This window comes from Cyberlindnera jadinii (assembly GCF_001661405.1).
Source record: "Cyberlindnera jadinii NRRL Y-1542 unplaced genomic scaffold CYBJAscaffold_13, whole genome shotgun sequence".
NCBI classification, from domain to species: domain Eukaryota; kingdom Fungi; phylum Ascomycota; class Saccharomycetes; order Phaffomycetales; family Wickerhamomycetaceae; genus Williopsis; species Williopsis jadinii.
In genome coordinates this window covers 89649-112166 of record NW_017963664.1, presented here as the reverse complement: position 1 = coordinate 112166, position 22518 = coordinate 89649, and the positions used below count along the sequence as shown (strand labels likewise).

The following is a 22518-nucleotide window of genomic DNA, read 5'->3' as shown; positions in this document are numbered from 1 at the left end:
GTCTTTGCTGCTAAACCTGAAGCAGCATAGTGCTGGTATGAGTCGACAATGTAGTTGTTAGCTGGGTTGTAAAGCATGTTGAATCCAACACCACAGGCAAAACCAGAGATACAAGGACCTGCCCAACTCAATCTAGGGTAAGAAGTCCATGCGAAGCAGAAGAGACCAACTGGCACGGTCCAACATCCAATCATCATTGGAATCAATCTAAGCTCTGCTGGTGGCACCTCGCCACGGTCAATGTATTTCTGGGCACGTTTGTTGTAATCAGTGTTGAACAGTGGTGCAACGGCAGTTGCAACAATGACACCGATAGCGATTGGGATAAACATCAGACCAACGGTGGAATTTGAGTAGCCTTTACCGACACCAAAGACCTCAGGGTAAGCAAAGAAGAACATGTAAAGCAAGCCGTAGATGATGGACATGTAAATGGTGATCAGAAACACAATTGGCTCTTGTAGAAGAATCAGTGGTCTCAGCAGAGTAGAGTGTAACACCTCTTTGATGGAACGGATCTGCAATTCAGAGATGGCACGGTAGGTGGAGTCGCCAGTGATCTTTCTCAGCTTCTTAGCACGCTTTCTCAACAGCGTCTGATGGTGAGTCTCTGGAAGCGTGACGATGAGGACTGCGTAGACAACACCGGAGAAGATCAACAAAACCCAGTACAGCCATCTCCAGCCCGCGTTGTCGTAGATGAAACCACCAATCAGTGGACCAATGACAGGGCCAATGAACGGAGCCGCTGAGAAGATCGCCATCGCAACACCTCTTTCCTCTGTGCTCCACATCTCAGCCAAGTTACCGCCGATAAGACACATTGGGGCAGAGAAGAACAGCCCGTTCAGGAATCTACAGACCAGCAACGTCCCGATGTTCTGAGCAGCACCACATGGAATGATGAAGATCACCGCCAGGCCCAAGGTGACCACGTAAACAGGATATCTACCAATCTCCTCGCTGATTGGTGCAAAGATCAAGGGTCCGATACCGAAACCGATAACCATCAACGTAACCGCCAGGATGGAAACCTCCATGGAGACTCCAAACGTCTCCATGGGACCTTCCATACCACCTGTGACGATACCTGAGGCCAATGCGACGTCAAAGCACACAATACCCAGCAAGCTGGTCAGGTACCACTTCTTCAACTTCGAGTAATTTCTAGGGTCCACCTTGTCGTTCTCAACAAACTCGACGATTCTGACACCTGTGGTGGCGTCTGTTGGATACTGCCATTCATCTTCTGGGTTGAACGTACCGCCTGGCAGCGCGTGGGTGTGGACTCTTGAGATGTCGATACCTTCTTCCAGTGGACCCAAGCCACCGGCGTCCAGCTCCAATTCCTTCACCAGGTCGTCCACACCCTGGTTATTGGACACCAGCTTCTCCAGGTCCGGGTCGTCCCTGTTACCTATGTGCGAGAGTATCGTGTGGACTCTCGAGAGCTGTGTGTGAACCCTGGACAGGTTCTGTGCGTTGCTGTCGTTATCACCTACAAACGCCTGTGGCTCCTCATCGGTGAGTGAGGCAGAATCCCTAGGGGAGTTTGGTGAATTTACACTAGCTGAGGACATGATGCTGAAGTTCGTCTCAAGCAATGCTCTTCGTGTGTGAAATACTGTCTTGTTTAACCGAGAGTATCAACCTTTCTTCAAACAACGGGCAAAGGCACAGGCTGCCACTACAAAACGCAGGCTTCGCAGTCATATATATATACGTGAGCAGTGACCTTGTCCAATGGTCTGTGCCATCGCAAGCTGCACAGAGCATCCCTATGTGTCATCAGCTTCGGCCCAGCACCACCTTGTGAGCCGGTCGTGAATTGCTTTTAGCGCGAGGCTGTAGCAGGAGCGCTGCCCATGGCACCAGGAATCCGCAGTGCACAAGGGCTGTTTGTTTTCCTGTTGGGCCTATTCGCGGTGATGTTGCTATTGTTGCGCACAGGCGAGCTGTGCGGGCTGGGCTCGCTCTGCCCAGCGCGCGCTTTTAAAAACCCCTCTGGCGGTTCTGCCTGGAGGGACCGCCCAGCTCAGCCGTTTTGGACCGGGTAGGCTTTTTTCTCGTCCCAGCCTACGCGCGCACAGCCATGGAGACATAATAGCGTGCGCACTGGTGCACTTCCGTTGATCTCCACCGATCTCTTGCAATTCGTTCGCGTGCTGAGGTGCTTAAACCGTGGGCATTTTGCCCTGATTGCCCTCTTTGCCCTGCGAATTGGTGGTGTTCCACTCACAATTGCGCGATTTTGTCATGGCCTGCTCGTGGCGATTGTTCTGGTGCTTGGGCGTATTTTAATCGCCGACAGATACCTGAAAACTGCGCCCACCGCTGTCATTTTGAGTCACTTTTGCGGGCTTTTAAAAGAGAAGTGTGCTTTTGTGCGTGTGCGTGAGTGTATGTTTTCATTTTCGCCTTGTTTCTGGGCAATTGTGTGCGAGCGGCTCAAAGGGTCCCCGCCAATCTTGTTTTTTTCCATGTTTTTTCTGGAAACGGCCAACTCAAAACAAGCACTTTAGCACTGTCGGCTGTTGTTGGGATGGTCTGGCCGATTTCGCGGAGGTGTCTGGGTGTTTGCTTTCTTCAGGGCGTTGACCGTCAAGGGCCACACGGGTGGTGGCAGCCGTGTCATAGTGTGTAAACTCACTCATCGGTTCTGAGGGCCTCTGGGGAAGAGAGGCCCTCGGGCAGCGTGTTGGTGGTGAGCTGTGGTTGAATAGCGAGCCCACACAGTTCTGTGGAGTTGGCGTTCGATATGTAAGGGCTAGCCATGGGTGACGGGCCATGTGTCTAAACCTACCGTTAGGCGTTGCTTATCGGGTTTGTCGCTGTGACACGCTTCGAGGAGGGCAAATCTCCAGGCGTCTTCCAGAGCTCTGTTCGTCGTGGAAGCTTGTCAGTCAAGCAGGCAAGCAGTCAAGCAGACAAGCAGTGGTGTGTGGTCACGTGACAGCAGCCGGTTCTATGACGAGAAGATCCTGTTCGGGCACAGCACTGTGTGTTTCGCCAATCGCATCGCTATCCCTAAGCGCACTAAATCTACAATGCACACCACAGGCAGCTGTCACGGGGGACATCGGCCTCCCTGGCTCCTGCTTTCAACACCACAGAGTTCTGCCCCATAGGGACGCACACCAATGGTCTGAAACACAACCAGTGCTGCGACAAGAGGTACTGAGATCCTACAGTGCATCCCTCTTCTAACGGGTGTGCCCCTCCCGCTTCGCACCGCCCGCGGCGCTCGTAACCGGCCGCAGATGCAAAACATCCGCACACCACATCGTCAGATTGGAGAATATAAAGCCTGATAACATTCATTTTTCTCTCCATCTTCTTCCCACACTCCTCTCTCCTTTCCTTTCCTCAACCGTCCTTGTGCTCGGGAATTACGCATATCAGTGAAGACTTATGTCTGAGGTTGTGTATTTGCTGGTTGAAAATTTTTAACCACGACCGCTTCTTTCGAACCGCTGTGGAAGCCTGGCCAAGCTGACAGCTCCTGAGCTGTCAACTCTGGCTGGTTCCGTGTTCTTAAGGGAATTTTTGGAAACTCTTCTTTCGTGTCCGCTCTATGGCTGGTGTCATCTGACAGGCCAATTGGACGCAGTATATAAATTAGCAGACTGTACTATAAAAACTGGCGACTTTCCGGCCCCTGAGCAAGCAAATTTAGCAGCGAATTGTAGCGTGTGTGCGTGTGTTTTCCGTTGGTAGATTTTTTCAGCAGGTGAAATTTTTTTTATGCTGTGCTTTGTCACCCCCGAAAACCATCTCTCCAAGCAACAGGTGAAGAAACACCATAGAAGTAGAGAATTACTATGTTTAAGAAGTTGGTGTCCATGTCAATTCCTGTTCTACGTGTCCAGTGTACTAATATTCGTTGCTAGGTTCACCAAAGAGGACGTTCACACCCGTTCAAACCTCAAGTCATCAATCCAGAGAGGGTTGAAATCCAAGTTCGTCAGCCAATACCCGTTGACGGAGCCTGTGATTGACGACATCTTCCCAAAGAAGTCTCAGATAGAGCTGTTCAAGTGTGAGGATAAGATCCAGCTGTACGTTGTGGATAACGAGGTTGTGTGCTTCCAGCAGTTTGACGAGCTGATCCCGGCTTTGAAATTGGTGCATAAATATCCATCTCTGTTCCCAACGCTGACGGTGGACCGTGGTGCTATCAAGTTCGTGCTGAGTGGTGCCAACATCATGTGTCCCGGGCTGACCAGTCCAGGTGGTGAGCTGCCAGACGATTCCTTGCCTGAGAAGACCATAGTGGTGATCAATGCTGAAGGGAAGGAAAATGCGCTGGCTGTAGGGCAATTGATTATGAGTACAGACGATATAAAGACAAAGAACAAGGGTATCTGTATCGAATCCTGCTGTTATCTCGGTGATGGGCTATGGAATTTTAACGTGTAAATCTTGGGCTGAACACCATCCATATGAAGAACAGAGTCTCGTTTCGGTGTTTAACGGTTCGTCACTATCTGTCACCAACTCGAACTCGTTTAGCGAACGGTTTATAGCACGGCAAACGATGGATTTCAGCCGAAGTGTGTCACAGCTTGACGGTATCTTAAATTGGACGGTTTTGTTGCCGTGATGTATCTTCACATTGAACAAGTCCTCGTGCTTGGAACTTTCATTCGAATTATCTGTAGAACGGCCATACTTGGCACATAGTTCTTTCCATTTAGGATGAGATGTATGCCATTGTGATAACCACCAAAGCTCTGCGTTCTCTCTCTCCTTCTCTGTGATGTCATGTCCGTTGATTCTTTCCAGACTCGATATCCTGGATATTATCTCAAACTCTGCCTCTTCAATTGGGATCGATGCAAACAACGGGTTGTTGTTTATCCTCAGCCTTGTTAAGCGTGGGTAGTGTGTCGTAATGGAGTCGATTTCATCCCAATGGCTGATGTAGTTATGCCTTAGATCTAAGGCTTGTAAGCTGTGATGCACTGTCAACAGCGTCGTCAACGTTTCGATCTCATTGAAGCTCAAGTTCAAGCTCTTCACGGTATGCGACACTGATGGGATCTGGGTGATTCTGTTCATCGACAGATCCAAGCTACGAAGCGGCATCTGCCCAATCTCATCATTTACACTGGTCATCGCATTATCACACAGAACCAATTCCTCCAAGGTTGGTAAACACCGGTGGACTGACTTCAGGATACCGTCGCCTGGGTATGTCATTGTCATATTGAGACTCACAAGGGGCACTGTGCACATGGCTTCGCAAGGTTTGTCGTCAAACCTGTTCCCAGTGAGGTTCAGCTTCTGTATAGAGGGAAGGCACTCTATGAACGATAGCACGTTGGTGAACGATTGCAACAGGTTGAAGCTCAAGTCGAGCGACTCCAGCTTCGGCAGCTGAATAGCAGAATCCAACTCATAGACACACATTCTAGCCAGCGAAACCACCCTTAGCACGTCAAACTGCGACTGTAACTTATCGAACCCAACGATCTCAACTCGCTTCTTCCCGATCTTCATCTCTTCAACATTGGCGCTGTCGCCATATTGATACATCAGTGCGGTCGATAGCAGCCTCTTCTCGTCGACTCGACACTTTGAGAGCTTCAGAAAGGACCCGCTCTGGCGCCGTGTAACGTCAAACAACTTATCGCCATTGTATTCACCATCGTTCTTTCCAGCCCTCTCGTCCCACTCGACGCCAACAGCAGTATCATCTGGCCAACAGGGCAGCGAACCCAGGTACTTCACAGTACACAATTCGCCCTTGATCGACAGTCTCTGGTTCAGATGAATATCTCTGCCCATGGTGCTCTCCACGGTGCTCTCCACGGTGCTGTCCATGGTACTATGCTCCCTTCAGTGTAGGCTCTCCCTCTAGAACAGTGGAGTCCATTTCCGCCTAGCGAGATGATCTCCTGCCTAGCGAATATCCACGTCTCTGTTCAGAACCACCCCCCCCTCCCGCCTAGAGCCCCCAAGCTAAGCCCCCAGCACGGCCCCCAGCCTACACGAAAAGCTCTCCTTCTACGCAGCCCACGCGTCCAGCCCACGCGCCCTGCTTAGCCCCGCCTACACGGTCCCACCTGAAACAGCACAGTGGAAAAATGCAAAAAATTTTAGGCAGGGAGCCCGTTGCGAATCTCATTTTACACTGCTCAACGATACCGTCTCAATCGGCTCATTCATACTGTTTCAAATCAGGGAGAAGGTTGGTACCGTTGGTGGACGAACGAGTAGGCTGGAGTAGCTTGACGCTGGAACGATGAAAACACTGAACTTTAGGGCAATTGGTGAAACTGTCTACACCATTCTACCCTTTATTATCATCGCTCTACTATGGGACCACCATAACAAGATGCAAAACGATGACCACTATTACACACCAGATATACCAAATTCCGTGCAGAGTTCAGCGCCGGAATGGGACGGGCTGGACGTTGAGTTCTACGACTTGGCTCAGTTCGGGTCGTCTGCTCATGGCTGGCAGAACAACGAAAGAGTGCTGTTCCTGGTTCCCTTGAGAGATGCGTCTGCTCATCTGCCAATGTTCTTTGGACACCTCAGGAACATGACATATCCGCACCATTTGATAGATTTGGCGTTTCTGATCTCTGACACCACTGATAGTACGCTGGAGGACCTGGAGCATCACCTGGAAGAGGTGCAGTCTGCTCCCGGCCTGGCGTTTGGACGTGTTGAGATCTACGAGAAGGACTTTGGACAGATTGTCGGGCAGAGCTTCAGCGACCGTCACGGCTTTGAAGCACAGGGACCAAGACGTAAGAAGATGGCGATTGCAAGAAACTGGCTGCTGACCACTGCCTTGAAACCTGACCATTCTTGGGTGTATTGGAGGGACATTGACGTGGAAACTGCGCCTGCCACGATCCTCGAAGATTTGATGCACCATGACAAAGACGTCATAGTGCCAAACATCTGGAGACCTCTTCCAGAATGGTTGAACAACGAACAACCATACGATCTGAACTCGTGGCAAGAGAGTGAAGGAGGGATAGAGCTGGCAGAACGCCTGGATGAGGATGCGGTCATCGTGGAAGGGTATCCTGAATATGCCACTTGGAGACCACATCTGGCCTATCTCAGGGATCCAGACGGTGATCCAGAAGTTGAGATCGAGTTGGACGGTATCGGTGGTGTCTCCATATTGGCAAAGGCCTCTGTCTTCAGACACGGTGCGATGTTCCCTGCTTTTTCCTTTAAGAAGCACGCCGAGACCGAAGCCTTCGGTAAGCTGTGCAAGACCATGGGCTTCCAGGTTGTCGGATTGCCTCACTATGTCATTTGGCACATCTATGAACCTTCGACGGCTGATTTAAAACACATGGAGTGGATGGCAAGTGAAGAACTGAGACACCAGGAGATGCTCAAGAACAAGGAGGCCTTTGACAGAGCTTGGGAGTTTGCATTTGAAGATGTCAATGAAAAATGGCACCAGGAGAAGTTTGACATGTTCAAGAATAATGATCTTTCCAAATTGCAAATAGGCCGTGTACACTGGGACGAGGTGGACGAATACCTTGTTGAGATGTATGAAGATGAGTTCGATGAAGACGAAATAGACGGCAGTGAATTTCTCTTGGACTTTGACTTGAAGCAAAGTAAGGAGTTTGAGAAACAGGTGTTGAACCAGCTGAGCAGTATTCCAAGAACTTTTGGTCAGAGTAAGTACGAAATCATGTATGACGACTTCAACAACGCCGATGGTACAAACAAGCCCAAGAAGAAGATCTTTAAGAAGTTCAAAGACCCATACATTCCAGGTACAGACAATGAGAATGATCAAGTCAATGATGATGATAAAGATGAAGGCGAGGACTCTGGTACTTACGACTTGAACTCTGATAAAGTTGTTGACCAATCCAACTCGAGATCACCAAGAGCCAAGGATAGTGAGGCTGATTTGCACAAGGATAAGGAACTCTTCGATGCACTGGAGGAAGGTGCTGATGCCGATGCTGAAGATGAAGGTGAATTGGAATTTAAGGAACAAAGACCAATTGAAGAAGCTGTGAAGGCTCCTGCGAAGAAAACCTCCAAGGAGCCAACGAAGAGTAAAGTGAAGAAATCAAACCAACAGAGAACCATCCGTACTTTGTACGAGATTGATGAAGATGGCAATACAGTTGCAACGGTGTTACACACTATACGTCCAGCTGCCACGAAAACACCAGTTGATGTGAACAATTGAACAGTTTTAAATCTCAAGCGTTCCTCTGGGTTGAGTTGATAGAACGATAGTGCTAGCTTGATTACACAGTTTGTATTGGTTTGGCTCATGATGTATTGATGTTTATTATCTAACGTTAATGATCATTTCGTAATTATTTCATTCTGTAATACTAGTTTGGGGGGCTTTAATCGTTTATCTCATCTCTAATTTCATTCCATAGCCAACCTCTCCAGAGTTCACCTGCACTCTTTAGAACTTTGTTGAAATCGTTTGTTGAACTGTCCGAGGACAACTCCACTTGAGAATCTGAATGGAAAACACACGGTGGTAATCTATTCAAGAACTCTGCAATTTCCACTTGGTCCAACTCCAACAGTTTGCCTTCATTCCTCTGTAAAATTGCAACGTATACAAAGGTCATTTGTAGTTGGTAATCGATTTGACACCATTTCAACTCGTTTGCTTCTCCTGGCTTGTACCAAAAGATATCCGAACTCAAATCCACGTTCTTCGTGTCTATGAGATCCAAATCCACGTCGTATAACTTTTTGAATCTTTTCAACACCTTGGCACTATCATGGTACTCATCAGCAAATTGGTTGTAATGATATCTAAAGCCGAGTAAGAGATCCCACAATCTACCTCTATCAAATTTGTTCAATGCTTTTGCACCGCAGTATTTTAGCCACCAGGTGAGCCATTGGCTATGCTTGTTTGAGTTATTATTCAGCATGTCATCTTCCGATAACGATCTGTACAACTCTGGTAACAATTTGGCAAATGCCACCAGGAAAAATTGGACCCTTGTCTCGATCTTACCTGTTTTGAACAACAGCTCCTGTTGATTTAATGAGTTTGAGGAAATGAGATCTGTAATGGTCTTTGTAGGGTGGAGTTCCTCCAGAGTTTCTATGGAGCCTCTTCTAAGCTCAACTAATGGACCACCATCTTTCTCCTCCTTCGAGTGTAACAGCACAAGGACAAGCCTTTCATAAACTTCTGCAAAAGTCATGAGCTGTGCGTTTTCATCGAGTGTGCTCATTGAATGATGATCGAGTACAAATTCCTCCTCCGTAGCCAGAGTACCACTGTCTTCAGTGTACTCGTTCAACTGTGTCAGGTGTCTGTTCAACGGATCATTCTTGTTGATACAGTCTCTGCCAATCAACACATAGTTTGAATTTGGGATCGGTGGGAACCACTCAGCAAGGCCCAGTGCGATCCATGCGAAACCAGAGTCGTACTTCGTTATCGCTCCCCATTTGTTAAAGAACTTGTATATCGCAGCCTCCAATATACGCACAATTTCGTCCTCCACTGGCGAAGGGGAGTTGCCGTTGTTGTTATCCATGGAATTGGGAGAGCTCGAGCCAGAAGGAACGTTCTCCTCAGCTTTAGTCCTTACTCTAAAGTACTTCAGCAGTTCTCTTCTAATCTTCCCGTCCGCCGGCAGCTGTGCATCTTCATCGTTCTCAACGTTCGGGCTGATGAATGGGCTTATCACATACGGGTGGTACTTCAACAGCACTGGCCATACACGACGTCTGAGCGTTGGCGGCACACCGCGTTGTCTAGCAAGGAGCGCCAGCCCAGCGTGGTTATTCGTCTTCAGATAGTGTAAGCACAGCAGTATAACGTCTCTGTTACCAGACTCATCCTCGCTTCCGTGTCTTCTTCTCTTACCCGCGGCGCCACTTGCCGCCGTGTGTGTGTTGTTGTTGTTGTTGTTGTTGTTACCCGCTAGCGGCGTTGTAGGCCTCGAACTCCGTGTGGCTTGCTCTTGCTTACCGTCACTCGAAACCGAGGACGCAATGCTATCAGACTCTTCTCTGTACAGCGAATTCGCACCATTTGAGATGGTTGTCGTCAGCGTGGAAGTGCTCGACTGTGTAGGGTAGATCTCCATTGAATAAGCACCAATTTTATAATCTTGTGAGTGGTTCTCTAAAGGTCGTGTGGGCTCTTTCACTTGAAAATCCCCAACAATGATTTCTACTTCCTCTCAGACTGCTCCGTTCTCTCTCTGCTTGGAAAGCTTGTTGAAAACGGGTATCACAGAGTTTTTCCCTGGTGCTGTGAGCTTGGTTGGATCCACGGCCTGGATTTGCCTTCTTTTGCTTCAAACAGCTATGAGGTGAGAAGAATGATGGGTTTTATGGAACGAGAAACCCAGCGCATATAAAATCAAAATAGACAAATTTTTACCCGGTTTCCTGGTTTTTCCGCGTTTTTTCCCCCTTTTTTTTTTTTTTCTTTTTATTTCTGTTTTTCGTTCAATTTGTCGTTTGTTTTGTTTGTTTTGTTTGTCTTTCTTTGGCTTTGTGTTTTCGCATTTGCACAGGCTCAAGTTTTTCCGTCTCCCTGTGACCATCTTTTTTTTGGCTGGAGTGATCATCTAATCCTGCTAAAGTTGGAAATTATGGAGGAGCACTCAGACCTGTGTTAATGGGATGCTTCACCGGAATTCACCTCGTGTATTACGGGTTCTGATAACAATCCTCAATGTCACAGGAACAGTGGTATATTGCAATGTGTGTGTGTGTGTGTCCTTGCCTTATCTCACATGCAATTCCATAGACACATTGGCGCTGTGTTCCTGGTTGATTTCAGTATCACCAGTTTTCCCTTTGGGTCATTTGTTCCCTTTTTGCCTTTTGGCATGTTGGAATGAGCTCCGGCTCCCAGCACGCTAAATCCGGCGGTGTTAAGGCAGAGATGTCCCAGATGGCCTGAACCGTCGGCTCCAGGGGGGGCCAACGCGGGAGGGCTGCTTGGAGCTGGCGTGTGCGTTATAATATTATACTGGAATGATAAATAAAAACTATGGCCCCCCATGCCCATCAAAACGGTTGTATATCTTCTATTGCAAGACCAAATGAAGTACTGTAAATTGTACTCCACAATCAGCCGTGTAACCTGCTCTGGGTGGTTGGAATTTGAGAAAAAAAAGTTAAGTGCTTCCACTCAGAGTCGAACTGAGGATCGCTACATTACTAGTGTAGCGCCTTACCAACTTGGCCATAGAAGCTTCTTAACTGTTGATGAGGGCCTCACTGAAAGCCATATTTGCATTCACAAAAGAGTTTGATATTACTGAAATCTACTGTTTAATGTGAACCATGGTACTACTTTTCAATATGATCCATGAATCTACGTCTCATTCACGAATAAATGTGTTTGTTTGTATATATAACTTCTAGCATACATAGCTGTTGCCCTTTTTCCAACTTATCCTCCCATTTAGCACAGTTAGACCGAGAAATCTTCATCATCATCGTCATCATCAACAACAAAACTGTCAAGATCATCATCATCGGAGATATCAAAGGTATAGTTCTTCTTTTGTGCACCTCTCGAAGCCCTTGATCTCGAAGCAAGTGGAACAGTATCCTCTTCAGGTGAACCGCCAAGCATTTCAACGTCATCGTCATCATCATCGAGGACTCCACTATCGTCTTCATCATCACTGAGCACACTAGTTTTCTTCTTGCTTCTACCAGCTGTGGTTTTTTTAGGCGCAGCAGATTTGGCCTTTGCAGGCTTCTTAACAACCGTCTTGTTGATAATCTTCTTTCCAGTTTTTGGTTTTACAGGTTCAGCAACAGGTCCATCGTCGTCATCAATGTTGAAGACGCTCGTGTTCTGGTCTTCCCCGTGGTCACTATCCAGGGAGAAAACACTTTCCTTCTTTGGTGTTCCAAATATCGTGGAACCCTTACCGAAAAAAGTCTTGAACTCAGGTTCTTTCTTCGTCTCTTCCTCAACCTTGACCTCCTGTTTTACCTCTTCCTTTTTGACCTTTAATGAATCAAGAGTAGATTGTTTGGGGCCTGTAGATCTTTCTCTAGAAGCTGGCTCTTTCTTGACTTTCGGTGGGACATAATCAGGAATTGGGATCAATTCACCCTTAATGTTCGCAAACTTATCCTCGTCTTTCTTGCCCTTCTTGGTTTTCTTCTTAGGACCTGACCCCCAGTCATCATCGGCATCATTGGCTCTCTTTCGGGTATTCTTTTTCTTCTTACCGGTGACTAATTGTGTTCTCTTTGCTTCATCTTCAATGAGAAATTGTCTCCATGATGACAAGAAATCGTCCAGATCTTTGTTCCAAATATCCTTTGGCGTCAACTTCAAAAGCTCCGTAAGTTCATCCTCTTTGGTAGCCTTTTGATCAAGAATCTTTTGGTATCTCTCAAGTGTCAAAGACCAGATTGGCATACCCAACAAATAATCAAAGCTGGAAATAACGTTGTCTTGCTTATGTATGTTGGCATCCTCATCGTCAACTTCATCACTATCTTCATTCTCATCAACCTCCAACATTGACTCATCATGAGTGATATCATCGATATCAGTTTTGGTGTATACCGGGGTTCCGTTCTTGTCGAACTTTGGGAAATTCAATTTCTCCAATTCAGCAACTAAAATAGCTCTCTTCTTATTGTTCACAATGAGCTTACCGTCAATCACAAGCTTTAAGAAACGGGCTTGAGAACTCAACCTTGCTAGTTCGTTTTGCAAAACAGTAGCTAGATGATCTTTTCTCTTTTGGTAATACTCCAATCTAACCCAGTAGAAGTCTTGCATGATCTCCTCAACAGTCTCATACTTCTTGACTCTGTACTCCGGGTCAAACAACACCATGTTGGACAAGTTAATAATTGAGGAAAGCTTAAACTTTTCGTACAATCCGACTTTCTCTGCTTTAGCCATCTCCTCGTCACTCAAAGTAACGACAAACCTGATGTTCAACCCATGCTTCTCTTCAAAGTCTTTGATCCATGGTTTCACCTTTTCAGTACCAGCCAAACCTTGTAACAAGAACTCCTTCATGTTAGAGATCCACATCTTTGGAGGCAGCTCAGTAATGGCCAATGTGTTCGCGTTCAACTTCTCGATCTTACCAAACATTTTATATTTGCCTGGACCGATCTTCTGAACTTGACCATCCCAACCCTTATACCAAGGCTCCATTTCCTCCATTTCCAAACCTTCCATCAAACGACGAATATTAGCAACAATCTCTTGAGGGTTGAATTGTGGCACCAATGTGGAGTAACCAGTACCAATACCTTCAGCACCGTTAATCAAAACCATTGGAACAGTTGGTACATATGCCTCTGGTTCGACTGTTTGTCCATCATCTTCGTTATACTTCAACAAGGCATTATCATCTTTACTTAAGATCTTTGAAGTAATTGGGCTCAAAGCAGTGAAGATATAACGGGGAGCCGAAGCATCCTTACCACCGAGCAATCTCGTACCGAAAGCACCATTTGGTAACAACATATTAATATTGTTCGAACCCACAAAATCTTGGGCAAGACCAATAATCGTTTGGACCAAAGACTGTTCACCATGATGGTACGCAGTTTTTTCAGAAATGTAACCAGCTAATTGCGCAACCTTGATTTCATTCTTTAAGTTTCTCTTCAATGAACCATACATGATTTTTCTTTGACCTGGTTTCAAGCCATCCAAGACACTAGGAATAGATCTTTTCAAATCATAAATTGAGTGAAGGCGAAGGTCGTAATTTATGAACTGTGTAATACCGACTGTTTGCTGTTCATAACGATCCTCAACCTGCTCATCTTCTTTGAAATCACCAATCCACTCTTTTCTGGCATCAGCTTTACTCTTCGAGAAAGCCAAGTCGATAGAAACTTTATCCTCCTCTTGTAAAGCTTCAAATGTCTTCAAGTGTCTGTCCAAATCACTGAAATATTCACGGCCTTCTTCTTGGGTAGATGTACCCAAACCCTTGTAGTACTTGTGAGACCATGTATATTTGTGACTTTCTTTGTTCACCCAATCCTCGTACTGTATCATACTGTAAAATGACATTGTGTCCTTTCTTGGCTTCGTAATATTAACTTTCACAATCGGGGTGATGAACTCTAGCAAGAATCCAGGAATCTTAAGTAGTTCTGGCCATTGACTCTCAATGAAGTTGATCAGTAAACCCTTAATATGGGATCCATCCGTATCCTGATCCGTCATCAACATAACGCGACCATATCTCAAAGATTTTGTGTCTTCGTATCTCTTCTTATGCTGTAAACCGACAATCTGCTTGAGGGCGTTGATCTCTGCGTTGTTTGTGATTTGGGAAGCAGTTGCTTCTCTGACATTCAGAGGTTTACCACGCAATGGGAAACAACCATAGTAATCTCTTCCAACCACTGCCAACCCTGCAACAGCTAACGCCAAAGCGGAATCACCTTCGGTTAAGATCAAAGTACACTTATAACCTTCTTTTGTACCTGCCATATTGGCGTCATGAAGCTTAGGTAAATTTGTCAGTCTTGATTTTCTAGCACCATCAGTTCTCTTCAAAGCCCTATCTTCGTTAGCCTGGGCAGCATCCAAGATCTTTTCAATGAACTCAGTTTTCATGATCTGGTTGACAAAATCATCTGGAATTTTGCAATCAGAACCAAACTGCGGTTTTCTTGTACTCATCTGTTCTTTGGTTTGTGAAGTGAAAGCTGGATTCTCAATCAAACAATTGATAAACAAAAACATGTTGTTTCTAATTTGAAATGGTTTCACAGATGATTTTTTGTGTTTTTTCTTCAGAATTTCCTGTATCTTATCAATTATTTGATCAGCGATGTAGTTGACATGGGTACCACCGGATGTTGTTGCAATCGAATTAACAAAAGAGATTTGGTTAAAGCTTGAATCAGCAACGCCAAAGGCAATTTCCCAACGACCTTTAGCCTTTGGATCATCAATCTTCTTGTATATAATTGTTGGCTTTTTCTGAGCTTCAACTTCTGAGATTTGACCCTCAGCCAATTTCTTCTTGTCCAGTGCCTTGATATACATCTCCACGTATTCTTTGAAATTTCTGATCTTCAACTTGGTGCCGTTCAAGTACACACCGACATCTTTCACAGTACCTGCAAGATCATAAACACGACGGCGAAGGACACCCAAAATATCATCATCCAATTTCTCCATGTGAAACTTGGCCAAATCAGGCTTGAATGTAATCTTTGTGTATTCAACAGCCTTCTTAACGTCTTTGATCTTTGGTTTCCCAGCGACGGACATGTTGTTTTTCCATGTTTGCGAGTAGGTCTTTGATACGTTCTTATCAGCAGTTTCCACCGTGAACTCAGTGGAGAAGATGTTACACAACTTGGCACCATAACCGTTTCTACCACCTGTGACCTTCTTCTCATCGTCATCGTAGTTTGAAGAGGTCAACAAATTACCGAAGATCAACTCTGGGATCCACATTTTCTCCTTCTCGTGCATTTCGATGGGGATACCTCGTCCATCGTTCTTCACAGAGATGGTATTCTGCTCTGGATCGATAGTCACCTCGAGTTTCTTCATATTGGGGTCACGGATCTTGTTGTCGGCGGCATTGACCAAAATCTCATCAAAGATCTTGAAGAGACCTGGAACAATCTTCACCATCTTATCCTCCATACTCTCATCGGCCGCGTTGTAGATCCACATCTTCTGCTCCTGAGGCTCAGTAGACCCGATATACGTGTCGGGTCTCTTCAAGATGTGCTCCAACTGAGTGAGCTTCTGGTACTGCTCCGACGCGTTCTTCTTTGGTTTCATGACGTTAAGTGACACGTCCTTTAACGGTGGGCTCATTGGTGTACTAACTGTAGCGGCGATAGACCAACTTGTCCGTGTTGTTTTGAAACGGTGTAGCGTGTATTTGTTTACAAAACGCGTAGAAGCAAGAGGCAAAAAAAAAGGTCATTGCCGCCAAAAAAGAAGAACAAAAAGACGTGAAAGGATCGTTTGTTTACATTTGTTTCCCCAACCGTAGGTGTCAAGACATTTTACATCACCATGGCAACGATCTCCCCCCAAAAAGAGCATTTTACTACTCGGCACTGCCCCCACCAATTTTGCCAAAAAAAAGCTCTAACTTCTAACCCAACAAAGCCGTGGGGCAAACTCTGTTGATGGCCTGTTTGTGTCCTGTTCAACTTTTAAGAAGGAAGCAAACACAGGTTGAAAGTAATCACTTGAGGTTTCCTATTTCAATTGATCACAGTGGAGTTTGAAGTCTCTTTACACTCTGTCGTCGCTGTGCAATTGTTGTCTGTGTGTGTGTGTTCTTGCTTCTTCCAAACACACTTGCAAAAGCAGATTCTGAAGTATTGAAGAAAATGTCTAGCTCATCATCATCATCACCCCAACCTGTTGACAAGGAAGGGAATGTAATTCAGCGGTACCATGATCCAAGCTGGCTAAGACTGGTGGCTTTTGATATCCTGGCATGGCTGCTGTCTGTGACATTCAGTGGGTTCTTCAGGGAGATCAGACCAAGAGGAGCCTTTAGAATCCCCAAATCAGGGCCTGTGATCTTTGTCGCTGCCCCTCATGCCAACCAGTTTGTTGATGCCGGCTTGCTATTGGGCCAGGTTTTCAAAGAGGCCAACAGAAGAATCTCCTTCTTGATTGCTGACAAGTCGATGAGCGTTAAGGGTATCAGACAGATGGCTAACGTTACACTGTCAATTCCGGTTAAAAGAGCGCAAGATAACTTGAAGTCTGCTTCTGGTGAGATTACATTGGACAAGACAAACCCTTTGAAAGTGATCGGTTATGGTACAAAATTTACCAAAGAAGCCATGGTCAAGGGGCTCATTGGGCTGCCAAAGTCTAGGGGTAACACTGAAATTGCGGAGATTGTTAGTGACACTGAACTTATCCTCAAGAAGGAGTTCAAGAAGACTGCGACTGAGATCTTGCAAAATAAGACGCCTTACAAGTTGGCGGACAAGATCAACCAAAGAGAAGTGTACGAAAAGGTTTTTTCACACTTGGCACACGGTGAATGCATTGGTATTTTCCCAGAAGGTGGTTCTCATGACAGAACAGACTTGTTGCCCTTGAAAGCTGGTGTTGCCATCATGGCATTGGGTGCAATGCAACACAGCCCAGGTACTGATGTTAAGATCGTTCCTTGTGGTATGAATTACTTCCATCCACAGAAGTTTAGATCTCGTTGTGTCATTGAGTTCGGGCATCCAATCTCAATCTCAAGCGACTTGCTCGAGGAATATAACAATCCAGAGACTTCAAAGAAGGCTGTGGGTGATTTGTTGGCCACCATCGAACACGGTCTAAGAGCTGTCACGGTGACTTGTCCTGACTATGAAACTTTGATGGTTGTTCAAGCTGCTAGAAGATTGTACACAGACGGAAAGAATTTGCCTATTCCATTGGTTATCGAGTTGAATAGAAGATTGGTTGACGCTTATCAACACTTCAAGAATGAGCCGGACATCATTTCGCTTCGTGAAAAGATCTTCAGCTACAACGAAAAGTTGAAAGCAGTTCACTTACCAGATCACGCTGTGGAAACTGCCCAGGTTGATTTCATTAGAAATTTGGGCATTCTGATCCAAAGATCTTTAAAACTCATCTTTCTTTTCCTACTAGCACTCCCAGGTGCTGTTTTGTTTACCCCTGTGTTTATCATCGGTAAGCTGTACTCAAAGAAGGTTCAACGTGAGGCACTTGCATCGTCGTTGGTTAAAGTCAGAGCAAATGATGTTGTGGCAACATGGAAAATCTTGATCGCTATGGGTGTTGCTCCAGTCTTGTACATCTTTTACTCATGCGTCGGTCTTTATTGGTTCTGGGATACTTCTTATAACAAACTCCTTTTGTTCTTTGCCTTTTACATGGCTGGTGTCACTGTCACATGGTCTGCTTTGGCTTTTGGTGATACCGGTGTTGATTTGTACAAGTCTTTGAAACCTATTTACTTGACACTTGTTAGCCCAGATACCCTTCAAGATCTCAGATCTACCAGGGATGAGCTAAAGAAGGAAATCGTTGAGATTGTGAACAAGTACGGTCCTCAATTATATCCGGACTTTGACCATATGAAGCAAAATGGTATCGATGAAGCAATGGAAGATAAGAAGACCGAGGAGATGAGAAGAAGAAGACGTGAAAGAAGAAGAAGAAGACAAGGTAAAGTGGAAGAGGACGATACCTCTGATGCTGAATCCATCTCCAATGCATCCATTTTCGCCAGCTCTGATGCTGAAAGTGACACTTCTGAGACCTCATTGGAGTCACCAAGTATTGAATATGCATCTGGTGTATCTCACAAGGTTGTTGATGCCTTGAGAGAGAGAAGAACCTATGATGATGAATGAATATCACCAATGCATATGACCCTATTGATTTTTTTTTTTCAATTCTTTTCTTATTTCTTGTTAGCTATGGCTGCTGTATGCTACTGGAAGTTGATATTCAATTATGACGTTGTATAACTAAATCAGTGGAACACGTTCATCTATGAAATGTTAGTATATGTAAATCAGTTAATCCTCTAAGTTAAGCCAGTGATTCATCATTAAGTTGATATTCATTACGAAAAAAAAAATGCATATATTTACACAGCAGGTATCATTCAACCAATTCTCCAGGTCTTGCTTCATCCTTCGCATCCACCATCGAATCTCTTTCCTCATTGTTGAGGGCATCCAATTCAGCAGCCTCTTCTGCTGTCAATTTTTTGAAATCTGGTGGTATTTCGTTCATCTGAACACTTGGAGCACCATTCAAGTTTCTCAACTGTTCGAGGATCTTTATACGTACGTTATCCAAGTACTTCCTCGAGTTCTTGTTGTCCAATTTATCTCCTAGATTAGGATGCAAGGAACAGTCTGGATTGAAGAAATTCCTGAAGGGTAGTTCCATGGGTAACTTTGACTCCAACGTTACATCCGTCATGATACTAGTTTCGTAACACCACAATCTCGAGACGTTTCTTGGAGTATAGCCACCACCACCGACAACTAGCATTGGAATACCAAAACTTTTGATGAATTTGACACATTCACCATGGGCTCTTATATTCAAGTTGAAACAACCCAGCCTATCACCTCCCAAGGAATCTGCACCACACTGTTGTACAATCACCGTTGGTTTGAACGTTGTAATCACTGGGTCCATAACGCTTTTGAACAACCGTATATAACTGTCATCGTCTATCCCGTCGTTCAAGGGAACATTTATAGCGTAGTTTTTCCCTTTCCCTATCCCATTCTCATCCAAGTAGCCAGTACCTGGGAAGAAAAGTCCATTGTACTTGTGGAAGCTCACAGTCATCACCCTGTCGGTCGTGTTAAAGGCTTCTTGAACACCATCGCCGTGGTGTAAGTCGATGTCGATGTATAACACTCTTGGATGGTATCTCAAGAGATTCAATATTGATAGGACGATATCGTTGACGTAGCAGAACCCAGAGGGCTCGTACTTCTTCGCATGGTGAAGTCCACCAGACCAGTTGATCGCAATATCGCTTGCTCCGCTCAGTAGCTTCTCTGTGGCATCTAACGACGCACCAGCATATATCGAGCTGTAGTCGTACACACCGTCAAACACAGGACAGTCATCACCAATGTTGAACCTCTTCAGCTCGCTCGAAAACTTGTTCAGTGTCTCCGGCGTCACTCGCTGTAAGAAGTCGATGTAATCCTCAGAATGGAATTCCAGAATCTCCTCCTTCGTCGCAGCCCTGGGCGTGTACAGGTCCATCTTCTCGTAGAGCTTATACGCAATCACCAAATGGTCCGTGAGCATGAGTCTGAAGGGCTTCATCGGATGGCGTACTCCATAGTGGTACTGCGATACCGCTGGGTTATAGTGGTACGACACATGAGGTTGGTACGAAGCTCCAAAGTTCTGCTCGTACTTCGGTTGTAGTACTTCGGTTTTGAAGTCATTCGAGAACGTCTCTGTCATCGTGGGCCGCACTTTTTCGTCTATCAGCTCCCCTTGTTTTCTCTTCTTCTGCCGCCTTCGTCCTTTTTCCTTCGCTTGTTGTTGTTGATGATGCTGTCGATGTTGTTGTTGTTGTTGGTACTAAAAACCACAACAGGACACAAAAAAATCCAGTTCGCGAACTTTTGAAGTTTTCCCAGTGGCGAGGAACCCTCACCACAACAAACAACAGACAACAAACAGTAAACAGTGGGCGGTAAGCAAACACGCGTGGATACTGAAGAGCTTTGAAGTGAAGAACAATGTCAGGAGCAGCAGGGTTTGACCGTCACATCACCATCTTCTCGCCAGAAGGGCGTCTCTACCAAGTGGAGTATGCCTTCAAGGCCATCAACACTGCCAACATCAACGCCATGGGAGTCACTGGCAAGGACTGTGTGGTGATAATTTCACAGAAGAAGGTGCCAGATAAGCTGCTGGACCCATCCACGGTGTCGTATATGTTCCAGATCACGCCAAAGATCGGTATGGTTGCTACGGGGTCCATTGCGGATGCTAGAAGCCAGGCACTCAGGGCACGGGCTGAGGCTGCTGAGTTCAAATACCTCAACGGATATGAGATGCCTGTGGATGCATTGGCAAAGAGAATGGCAAACTTGTCACAGATCTATACACAGAGAGCATACATGAGACCCTTGGGAGTGGCTCTGACTTTCTGCTCGGTGGATGATGAATTTGGCCCAATGCTGTACAAGTGCGACCCAGCCGGCTACTACATTGGCTCAAAGGCCAACGCAACCGGCCCAAAACAACAGGAATTGACTACAGCTCTGGAGAAGAAGTACAAGAAGAAAGGTGTTGATGGCGATTGGCAAAAGGTTGTCGAGTTTGCCATCATTACACTGAGTAATACGCTGAACACAGAACTTAGAAAAAATGACATTGAAGTTGGTGTTGCCGTTGAGGGTAAGTTCTTCACGCTTACAACTGAGGAAATTGATGAAAGATTGGTGTCCATTGCAGAGCAAGATTGAATTCATGAATTAGATTGAACAATTGTTTTACATTTGTAGTGTGTATGTACTGGTTAACCCTTCAACTTGACGTATTTATCAGGGTGCATCCTTTTGATGTGCTGTTGACGATGTGTTGAAGCCTTTGGTCCTCGAAACTCTCTATCACAATGAAGACATTGTAATTCAATTCCAACGTCTTTAGAAGTTGTTCCTGCGTTGTGTGGCTTCCTCGATGAGGTCTTAGGCATTCCTCCACGAGGAGCTGATTGTCTCGTGCTAAAGGGCATAGACACTAGATCAATGTTCCTCAGCTTCAGTTGGTTAAAATAGTGTTCTTGCAGGCTCTTTAGGGAAACATCTTCCGTGGCGTGTTCTCGATTCGATTCTATCTCTTGTCTTCCCTGTGATAAAAGCTCTCTCATGGATTGTTTGGCTTTCATTGTCTTGGTTGGTGTGTAGTGGTAAGGGTCCACAGAGTAGCGAATGTCATGATTCGTGTGTATGAATCTCGGCTTTGAGCTTGACGCGGTTACTTCAACGGATTGTGCTGTTCCAGTGGGTACTTGTGCTCGTGGTTCATTAATACCGCGTTCATTAACACAACGTTCGTTAGCAACGGGTTCATTTCCAAACATTTGCAATTCAGACGGTAAGAAGCCCGAATATGGAGGTAGGACATATCCTTGAGGCAAGGCAAAGTCCTTATCCAAGTCCAACATCCACTCCTCGGGATCCACTTCTTCCTCGTCTTCAATCTCCTCCTCCTCTGAAAGATCCTCTTCTTCCTCGGTCCCTGGTTCGTACTCGGTGTCGTCATCATCGTCAAAGAGGTTAAAAAAGGGACCAGGAAGTGGGTCTGAAGGACCCAGTCTCATACCAGGTTGCGGTGGCTGCTGATGCTGCTGTCCTTGCACTTGTCTTTGTTCCTCTTGCTGTCTGAGGCTCTGTCTGGGTACATGTGGGCCATTTCTTCCTGATGAGCCACTTCTGGACTTCTTCTGGCAGTTGGCGCGTTCATCGTTACTCTCTGAAGGCCTCTTCTGTCCTGTTGGCTCATCTTCACCACCACCGCGTCGTACTCTCTCTCGACGCACATCAGACGTGTTTCCAGGGCTTATGGGCAAAATCCCATACTGGGAGATACCGGCCAACGAGTTGTAGTAGTTTGGCATGCCACCTTTGGTGCATTCTACGCATAGTAAAAGCACAAGAACGAGTGATGTGCCCTGTATACATAAAACACCCTGTTGTATGAACCATACGGGTGTCCGGGTGTTTTTCGCTTTTCGGGATGTTCCGATTTTCAGAACAAGGTTCTCCAGCAGAATCCCGAAAGGGAAATTGGATCCCGCGGATTTCTCGTGATGGCTTCAACAGCCTCTCCAAAGGCTTCGATGCTTCACCTTTAAAGTACCTGGGGCGCCAACTCCACCACAACAAAGGAATCGTCTCTGTGTCAGTGCATGTGACACACCTGCATAGAAGAGCCCATATTACATAACCAGAACACAGGGATCTTCTGTTGAACTTATCCGTAGGGTCAAGTCTCCTTTGCAGGTTGGTGACGGGGGGAAAGGGAGACAGCTTGAAGGGCCA

At 45.9% G+C, this 22518-nt stretch overlaps 10 protein-coding genes and 1 non-coding gene across 11 annotated transcripts in view; 4 read left to right on the top strand and 7 right to left on the bottom strand.

Annotated features, from left to right (window-relative positions):
- Window positions 1-1580, bottom strand: part of CYBJADRAFT_163862 (MFS transporter) — a gene marked incomplete at both ends in the record, with an annotated part of 2064 nt that extends 484 nt beyond the window's left edge. Inside the window, one exon of the mRNA XM_020213806.1 lies at window positions 17-1580. Coding sequence (XP_020068934.1) covers window positions 17-1580 — 1564 coding nt within the window. The remainder of the gene's footprint in view (window positions 1-16) is intronic.
- Window positions 1581-3821: 2241 nt separating this feature from the next.
- On the top strand, window positions 3822-4419 carry TMA20 (translation machinery-associated protein 20; the record flags this gene model as incomplete). The annotated part of the gene is made up of 2 exons (XM_020216593.1): window positions 3822-3832; window positions 3891-4419. 2 exons carry the CDS (start codon window positions 3822-3824, stop codon window positions 4417-4419), a joined length of 540 nt encoding a protein of 179 aa, XP_020068933.1.
- A 125-nt stretch (window positions 4420-4544) lies between these two features.
- On the bottom strand, window positions 4545-5826 carry PAC2 (Pac2p; the record flags this gene model as incomplete). The annotated part of the gene is made up of 2 exons (XM_020213805.1): window positions 4545-4608; window positions 4673-5826. 2 exons carry the CDS (start codon window positions 5824-5826, stop codon window positions 4545-4547), a joined length of 1218 nt encoding a protein of 405 aa, XP_020068932.1.
- Window positions 5827-6340: 514 nt separating this feature from the next.
- Window positions 6341-7531, top strand: CYBJADRAFT_130603 (ANP1/MMN9/VAN1 family protein; the record flags this gene model as incomplete). The annotated part of the gene is made up of 1 exon (XM_020212929.1): window positions 6341-7531. A coding segment is annotated over one exon (1191 nt), but the record flags the coding sequence as incomplete, so codon positions are not given.
- Window positions 7532-8277: 746 nt separating this feature from the next.
- OCA5 (Oca5p) lies at window positions 8278-10405 on the bottom strand. Its single transcript, XM_020217603.1, has one exon. The coding sequence runs from the start codon at window positions 10080-10082 to the stop codon at window positions 8361-8363; it is 1722 nt and encodes a 573-aa protein (XP_020068930.1). The 5' UTR covers window positions 10083-10405; the 3' UTR covers window positions 8278-8360.
- A 726-nt stretch (window positions 10406-11131) lies between these two features.
- Window positions 11132-11204, bottom strand: CYBJADRAFT_t132. The gene has a single exon. It is a non-coding gene; the product is annotated as a tRNA-Thr (tRNA).
- Window positions 11205-11425: 221 nt separating this feature from the next.
- Window positions 11426-15872, bottom strand: TOP2 (DNA topoisomerase 2; the record flags this gene model as incomplete). The annotated part of the gene is made up of 2 exons (XM_020213425.1): window positions 11855-15872; window positions 11426-11731 (listed from the first exon to the last, which is right to left on the bottom strand). Exons 1-2 carry the CDS (start codon window positions 15797-15799, stop codon window positions 11426-11428), a joined length of 4251 nt encoding a protein of 1416 aa, XP_020068929.1. The 5' UTR covers window positions 15800-15872.
- Window positions 15873-16326: 454 nt separating this feature from the next.
- On the top strand, window positions 16327-18333 carry SCT1 (bifunctional glycerol-3-phosphate/glycerone-phosphate O-acyltransferase SCT1; the record flags this gene model as incomplete). Its single annotated transcript, XM_020216592.1, has 1 exon — window positions 16327-18333. The coding sequence occupies one exon, from the start codon at window positions 16327-16329 to the stop codon at window positions 18331-18333; it is 2007 nt and encodes a 668-aa protein (XP_020068928.1).
- A 21-nt stretch (window positions 18334-18354) lies between these two features.
- On the bottom strand, window positions 18355-20025 carry HOS2 (histone deacetylase HOS2). Its single transcript, XM_020215571.1, has one exon. It carries the CDS (start codon window positions 19925-19927, stop codon window positions 18587-18589), a length of 1341 nt encoding a protein of 446 aa, XP_020068927.1. The 5' UTR covers window positions 19928-20025; the 3' UTR covers window positions 18355-18586.
- Window positions 20026-20051: 26 nt separating this feature from the next.
- SCL1 (proteasome core particle subunit alpha 1) lies at window positions 20052-20965 on the top strand. Its single transcript, XM_020215570.1, has one exon. It carries the CDS (start codon window positions 20209-20211, stop codon window positions 20938-20940), a length of 732 nt encoding a protein of 243 aa, XP_020068926.1. The 5' UTR covers window positions 20052-20208; the 3' UTR covers window positions 20941-20965.
- A 28-nt stretch (window positions 20966-20993) lies between these two features.
- On the bottom strand, window positions 20994-22094 carry CYBJADRAFT_174541 (uncharacterized protein; the record flags this gene model as incomplete). The annotated part of the gene is made up of 1 exon (XM_020216591.1): window positions 20994-22094. One exon carries the CDS (start codon window positions 22092-22094, stop codon window positions 20994-20996), a length of 1101 nt encoding a protein of 366 aa, XP_020068925.1.
- Between the last annotated feature and the right edge of the window lie 424 nt (window positions 22095-22518).